We start from the raw sequence: 7,434 nt of genomic DNA, 5'->3' as shown, positions 1-7,434 counted from the left end.
TCCCTCCCTCACACTCCACCCACCAGCACATTCTCGCTATTTGGGTTACCTACATCTCCTTTCCAATGATAAACAAAAACAAAAAACAAAAAACGAAAAAACCAAGAGGATTCCTCGACCTTCAATTTACCCTCTGTACAGCATGTCTTCCTGAGTCTGGACTCCCAGCTGTCCCAAGAAGGTGGGAGCCACAGAGGAGAACTAACTCCTACCCTTTGGAGATGACCATTCTGCTCACAAACACCTGGTAAGGGACTTCCCTCTCTTTCCCTTCTCTGGGAATCTCTCTCCATTTCCTGTCTAACTAGGAGGCATATGTGCAGCTCTATTTGAAGATCTTCCCTCCCTCACCCAGCAGTAAACACCATTGGGACACCTGCTGTATCTGCCGGGCTGCACGGCTATTCTAGGGGTGCTGGATTCACAGTGGGGTGAGATGGTCACCAGGCCTCAGGTAACAAGGTCCCCTGTCCTAATATTGAACATGAGCACCCATGAGTAATATGGTTCCTGCTGCCAGGTTGCTGCTGATCCAGTCCCAGCCATGTCTGAGCCCAGGATGACTCTTGGCCAGCTTGTCCTCATCACTCGCACATTTACGTGATGCTTTCTGGGCTTGGTCAATTGTTTATTATAGTATTGTTTAGTATTCTAAACAGGTCTGGGCTGACACTGGCCAACCCTCACTTCCACCACTCCCAGGAGAGTCCTCTGGGTGTCCTGCTAAGGTCCAGGTTATCCTGGTGCTTCTGGCCAAGCCTGCCACCTCACCATAATGGCATTTGCCACAGGGTCTCCTTCAGGCATAGAGGGTGGGGTTGAGAGAACAAAGGGAGCAGCTGTCTGTTCACAGCCTCCTTCCACCCTTCCCACTCCTGGAGTCACATTCCAGCCCAGGCCCACAGCATCCTGAGCTAGGGGCTTTGTCAGCCCACAGGGCGCCCAATTAACCACATCCTCTCAGTCTCTGTAGAAGAACTCACAATCTTGGCAATGAAGCAACTCGGGTGCCGCTGGAAAGCCACACTGAGCAAAGGACGAAGACATACCCGGGTTTGCCCTGCAGGACTCCATTCCTTGGAAGCTCAAGAACAGGCAACAAAGGAGTCTACAGGGCTGGATATGGGCTGTCAGGGTGGGGCGGGCACGAGGGTGGCTGGAGAGGCAGGAGGATACCATCTGGGGCAAGGCAGATGTCACAGGTCTGGACAAAGTGGTAACACAAGTGTATGCATTTATGAAATCCCCCAGATTGGGCACATACTATTAGGCATTTCATCGTATGTAAATTCTACCTCATTTAAGGCAATTTTTAAAGTATCAGGTGACTCTTCAAAGCAGTGCACGGAGCAAAGGAGCCCGAGGCATGACTGCCTAGGAGAGAGGCAAGAGAGGCCTGTGGGTTCCCACATTCCTCCCACGGCTGCTGCTCCCTCTCCTGAGACCCCCACTGCCTGCCAGGGTTCTCCGTGCACCTTCCACCGGGCCCCACCCACAGTTACCATGAGACTCCAGGTCATTCCCTTCCCTGCTCACATCCCCTCCAGGTGCTTCCACTTTCTGGAGCAGCCATGCCCAACCCCACCTCAGGGCCTTTGCACTGGCTGTTCCCCTCTGCCTGGGGCTTCTCAACCTCTCCAGTCTCATAGAGACCTCCCTGCCCAGGGTCCAGCGGTCTCTCTCTAGCCCCTGTTCTATTTCACTTCCAACAGAGTGAGTATAACTCTCTGATCCTAATTGTTGATCATAACCTACCATCCACTACACACACTGTGTAGGAATTTACTGTGCAGCCATAACCACCAGCCACATGTGCCACGGGACACTTGAAATGGGGCCATTCCAAAAAGATTCCTGGGCTAAGTGTAAAAAATACACAGGGAATTTCAAAGATTTACAAAACGAAAAAAAAAAACACATAAAGGATCTCATTAATAATTGTTCCCATTAGCTGAAATAATATTGTGGCTATATTAGGTTAAATAAATATTTTAAACATTACTTTTACCCATTTATTCTCATCTTTTAAAATGCATCTAGTAGAAATTTTCAATTGCTCATGGGTTCATGTCACATCTCTGTGGGCAGCAGCTCTGCAATGTCACCTCTATGGCTCATCAACCGGGTTCCGTCTTCAAGCCCTAGACCTCCTGGCACAGGGAGTAGCTGGTGATAGGTTTGTTTATTGAATAATGAGTTATGAAAACAGAATCCAGTGACCTTTTCCAAAAAGGTTAATTCCCTTAAATTTGGCAAAGAAATTCTCCATATTAGGGTGTGGACAGGGTCTTCTGGAACCTTCTGAAATAACCTCTCTGCTCCAGACCGTGACCAAGTGCTCCTGGATGCCTCTGATATCTGAAGATCCTGGGAGGCCAAACCCTGTATTTTTCCTTTTTCTGAGCAAACAGGAGGTCACATTGCTTTCACAGTCAAAGGAGCTCTGTCTCTTCTGTGGAGACCCAGGTGACTCAAGCTTGGGAGCACTAGGGAAGAGAGGCATGGCTCGGGGAGGCTGCAGTGAGGACAGGAGTGGGGAGGAGGGGGAGATGGAGGAGGAGGCATGAGAGGGCCAGGGGCAACTTAGGCATAGAGGGAGCTTGTGTTGGCAGAGGAGTGAAAGGAGAGATGGAGAAAGAGGGGATGGGCAGAAAGAGGAGGAGGAGTCAGGGGCGTGGCTTGGAGGTGGGTGGGGCTGGACTGCCAAAGCTGGATAAATGCACAGCTGCCTGCTGGTCTGGGCTCCCTGCCTCAGGCTATCACCCTCCTCTCCTGCAGCTCCAGCTCTGTGCTCTGCCTCTGAGGAGACCATGGCCCAGCCCCTGTGTACCCTGCTGCTCCTGCTGGCCACCCTGGCTGGGGCCCTGGCCTCGAGCTCCAAGGAGGATAGGATAATCCCAGGTGGCATCTATGATGCAGACCTCAATGATGAGGGGGTACAGCATGCCCTTCACTTCGCCATCAACAAGTATAACAAGGACACCGAAGATGAGAACTACAGACGCCCACTGCGAGTGCTGCAAGCCAGGGAGCAGGTGGGTGCTGCCTCCACCCGAGGGGTCCTGAGTCCTCAAGTTTGTTGCCCAACCCCGAAGAGCATTCCCAGCAAATCAACACTGACACATGCATGACCTAATGCTCAGATTCATTCAGCTTTCCCTGACTCTCCGCTGATGGCCTTCATGCCTAAGCACGCTCCTGGGCCATGCACTGCAGCCACTGTCTGTCCTCTCAGCTTCCTTTAACCTGCAGCAGTTGCTGTGTCTGTACCATGACCGTGGCATTTCCCAGGGTCCAGCAGGTGTCGTTGGAGACTGTGCTGACTCTGGGTGGGCTTGATGCTGCTCAGGATGAGATCCAGGCCATGAGGTTCAACCTCCTCCCTGAGTCCTCTCCTCAGGGGCCACACGGGAACCTGGCTCCCTGTTCTGCAGAGCCCTGCTTCCCCAAGTCATGCCCTTGGGCACAGCCCCTTAGGGCTAGTGGCCTTCACCCTCAGGCAGGCTGACCACCCCCTAGAGCCCAGGGCGGCTGAGTCCCTGCTGGGGTGGAGCACGCCTGACCCTGCCTCTACCAGCTGATGCACAGTTAGACCTCAGGCAGGTGAGGACAGTGGTCACCCAGCAGAGCAGAGGAGGGGTCAGGTCGGGAGGGAGCTTCAGCAGGGCAACTGGACCCAGCTTGACCTGCATCCCATGGCAGAGCAGCAAATAGTGACACAGCCTTTAGAGCTCCTCCACCCTCTCCTGGAAAATCAAAGGAATCCCCACCAGCCCCATTTCTCCTCCTGCAGCTGTCAGCTGGGGCCCTCACCCTGCACAGGAGGTGCACTCCCTGGTGCCGTGGTCCCCGCTGGCCTGCATCTCCCACTCAAGCAGGACAGTAACTTGGAGTGAAACACAGGGCATTGCAGACCATCAGGCCTGGAAGCCTATTTTATACATGGGTAAACTGATACTTGAGGGATCTCAGCAGTTCCTCACAGTTCCAAAGATTCCCTCATCCCAGGTTTCTCCACAGTTCTGCCATGTTGTGTCTGGGAGAGGCCCTGTGCAGGGAAAGGGTTCAATTCTAGTCTGCAATTGTAAGACACGCAGGTGTGCTGCTGACTTGAGAAATGTGTCTTGAATCTCACACTTGAAATGGTGGCATCTGGGAGGCCCCATCGACCCAAAATATCTGTGTGTGTGAAGCATCTGATTTCCTACTCTAAGTGAAGTAATAAATCTAGGTTAAATGGAGGGAATGAGATTTTTGGAAGTTAGCTGAAATTTTGTCATCAGACAGACTTCCTAGTAAAGATTCAGTGTTCCCTTGCCCTTGAGCCACAGGTAGCAGAATTCAATGACTTATTTTACCCAGCACACAGAAAACAATGTTTAAGGGCGGGCATGAGGCTCAGCACCCTGCCAGATGACAGGAAGAGGGGGCTTGTGTGCCTTGTGGTGACATGTGGACAGCTCACGAAGCCCCCAAGCAAGTCCAGTGACTCAGCCACAGTGAAGTGCCTGTGAGTGCATGAAACTGATGGAGAGCACTGTCCGTGCGTCCTGTTTTCTCATGTGTGTAGATCATGGCCGGGATGAATTACTTCTTTGATGTAGAGGTGGGCCGAACCATATGTACCAAGTCCCAGCTCAACTTGGACACTTGTGCCTTCCATGAACAGCCAGAACTGCAGAAGGTACATTCCTGATGTGGGTCCTGGGCCACTCATGCACTGCAGAGGGGTGCATATGTGTCAGCCTCTGCCCTACACATGTTTGGAGGGTGTGTGTGTGTGCAGGTGGGTATGTGGGGAGCCATGTATGCATGGATGTATACGTGTTCATGTACTTGTGAGAGGGTGTGCATGTAGGTGGGCGTGTGGAAAGGTGAACATGTATACACACATGTGCCAGTGTGTGCGGGGAGATCTATGGGAGCATGTGTGCCTGTGTGTAGGTGTGTTGGGGGAGTATGGGGCTTTGTACATAGATTCATGGGGATGAGGGGTCCAAGTGAGTTTACGTAGTTGTCTATGTATGTCCCTCCGTGGTGAGGGAAGGGGGTGATTGTGTTTGATTTGCTAGGAAGGCTTTAGCTTGGGAATGGTTACTAGAAGGTCAACTCTGCCTGCTTTGGGGTGTTGCCTGTTGGACAGGAAGAAGCAGCTGTGGGGCTGTGTCCTAGGCAGGGAGAAGGGGCTCTGTCTAATCCCAGGAAGAGGCACCGGCACCTGCATGCAGCCACAACCTCGATGATCACATTAGTGGGATCTAGAGGCCTGTTAGCTGGGAAGCCCTGGACCTGCCCCATTCACCCAACACCAGCCTCTCCAAGGACCTGCTGGTTCTTTGAAGTCTCCACTCAGGGGAGAGCCGCACTCTCCTTGTTGCCCTTTCCCCATGCCCCAGCTCTTTGAGGGGGAGCTGCCCTGCCCTGGATTCTTCCCTCTGGCCCCTCTTAGTGCTGGCCTGAGTGCTGGAGGTGGAAGGAGCTGGGGGAAGTGAGCCACCTCCCCATGTCCTGCACCCTTGTGGCTCCCAAGGCCTTGCACAGGCTGCTCCTCACAGGGTTGTGCTGGGACAGGACCCTGCAGGCTGGGGTGGGGGCCCAATGCCATCTGGTGACTTGGAACCTTGGGAGGGGCAATGTAACAGTCACTATTCATTCTAGTTCAGTGCTCTGGGACTCAGCAGGGGTGGGTGAGGGCCCAGTGTCTCACCTCCATCCTCCTCACCCAGGCTCTGATATCTCATGCCTGGGCATCTTCCCCTTTAACTATAACCCACACTGATTGGTGCTCTCTCTTCCCTTTCACAGAAACAGTTGTGTTCTTTTGAGATCTATGAAGTTCCCTGGGAGAACAGGAGGTCCCTGGTGAAATCCAGGTGTCAAGAAGCCTAGGGATCTGTGCCGGGCCATTCTCACTGGCCACATCCAACTCCTACCCCCTGTAGTGCTCCCACCCCTGGACTGGTGGCCCCCACCCTGTGGGAGGCCTCCCTATGCACCTGCGTCAGGAGACAGACAGAGAAGGCAGCAGGAGGCCTTTGTTGCTCAGCGGGGGGCTCTGCCCTCCCGCCTTCCTTCTTGCTTCTCATAGCCCTAGTACATGGTACACATACCCCCACCTCCTGCAATTAACAGTAGCATCTCCTCCCTCTGAGCTCTTGGCTGTCTGGGGAAGTGCACACAGGCAGCGTTTCTGCAGTTCCTTTATGAAGCCTCCTTTTTCTGCTGGAGTGGAGATCAGAGGAGTACCTGGGAGCTGACGCCACAGCAAGGCCACCAGGGGAGCTGCTGCCACTTTTGGAGACCTGAGCTTCAGAACAGGGAGACAGCAGCCAGGGGCTGAGAACCCAGGCCTTCAGCTGCAGCAGCCCCTAGTGAGGGGGTCAGGGCGAGGAGGGGGTCCCAGGCAGCTGCCCCAGAAGCTGGGTTGCTGCTTTGGTCTGAGGTCCTGGTCCGACCAGGAGGGAGGGGGCTGGCTGTGTCCACAGGCAGGGGCCAGGCCTCGGTGGAGCTCGCCAGGCAGTAGATTCCATCTGTGCTTGCAGAGTAGAGCAGACTCCAGGGACTGAGCTACTCTCATCAAATCCAATAGACACTAAATAGATAGTGATCAACGTGTAGTTCTTTCCACAGGAGACTTTAGGCCCCTACATGGAAACAAAGTCCAAAAGTGTTTGTGTTTATGTGTGTGTGTGTGTGCATGTGTGTGTAACTGATTGGGAAAAATGCCACCCAAACCAAAGATGGGCAAGATCACCCAGAGAAAGCAGCTCCTGCTGTCATCCATCCTGGGAGGGTACGCCTCAGGCTGGGAGATTGTCTCCTATGCTAGGAAGCTCTGCCCTTGAAGAGTTTTACACATTTGCATCCAGGCGCCCTTTTGCTGGACTTGGATTTAAAACGAGCACTCAGGTCAGGCTTCTGGACAGGGATGGAGAAGCTAAAACACAAATGGATGTGACATGCACTGGACACTCGATTTTTTCACAAAGGATATTTTAATTAATAAATAACATCACCTCAGTGTCAAAACCATTCTGTAGAATAATGGGTAGTTGCGCTCCAAAGAAGAGGCTACAGTCCTAAGACCCCACCCATCCGGCACGGCCTTTCCCATTGCCATTTCAGGGCAGAGGGGTGCAGCCCTCAGGGCAGGTGCCTCTGGGAAGGTTTCTCAACTATCTTCCATGCCTAGAGCTGTGTCGACCAAGAGTGGCTGCCGTGAACACCAAGGGGGAAATGACAAAGGGGAAACTGCCCAAACAGCCCTGAGGCCAGCACCCCATGTGCCGCACATAGAAAGCCAGGAGGAGCATGGTTTGTTAGGGAGAGTGGGGAGCACCTGCTTCATTTCCCCTCCACCCCGACAGGATTTAACCAAGGTTTTGGGTTGAAAAACCTGAAGCAGCGCCCAGGAGGCCATCAGCTGAGGAGATT

At 53.2% G+C, this 7,434-nt stretch overlaps 1 protein-coding gene across 1 annotated transcript; it reads left to right on the top strand.

Annotated features, from left to right (window-relative positions):
- Positions 1 to 2,741: 2,741 nt before the first annotated feature.
- On the top strand, positions 2,742 to 6,142 carry LOC129021980 (cystatin-S-like). Its single transcript, XM_054468083.1, has 3 exons — positions 2,742 to 3,035; positions 4,571 to 4,684; positions 5,806 to 6,142. The coding sequence occupies exons 1-3, from the start codon at positions 2,811 to 2,813 to the stop codon at positions 5,887 to 5,889; spliced, it is 423 nt and encodes a 140-aa protein (XP_054324058.1). The 5' UTR covers positions 2,742 to 2,810; the 3' UTR covers positions 5,890 to 6,142.
- Positions 6,143 to 7,434: the final 1,292 nt, after the last annotated feature.

The sequence above is a fragment of the Pongo pygmaeus genome, chromosome 21 (assembly GCF_028885625.2).
Source record: "Pongo pygmaeus isolate AG05252 chromosome 21, NHGRI_mPonPyg2-v2.0_pri, whole genome shotgun sequence".
NCBI lineage: Eukaryota > Metazoa > Chordata > Mammalia > Primates > Hominidae > Pongo > Pongo pygmaeus.
Note: the sequence above shows the minus strand (reverse complement) of the source record. Positions and strands in the feature narration are given on the sequence as shown.

What these genes read in the sequence shown, in the direction of transcription:
- LOC129021980 (XM_054468083.1), top strand. Translation starts at nt 2,811, where the DNA reads ATGGCCCAGCCCCTGTGTACCCTGCTGCTCCTGCTGGCCACCCTGGCT. An exon ending in TGCTGCAAGCCAGGGAGCAG is followed by an intron (nt 3,036 to 4,570) that starts GTGGGTGCTGCC and finishes TCATGTGTGTAG; the next exon opens with ATCATGGCCGGGATGAATTA. An exon ending in AACAGCCAGAACTGCAGAAG is followed by an intron (nt 4,685 to 5,805) that starts GTACATTCCTGA and finishes TCCCTTTCACAG; the next exon opens with AAACAGTTGTGTTCTTTTGA.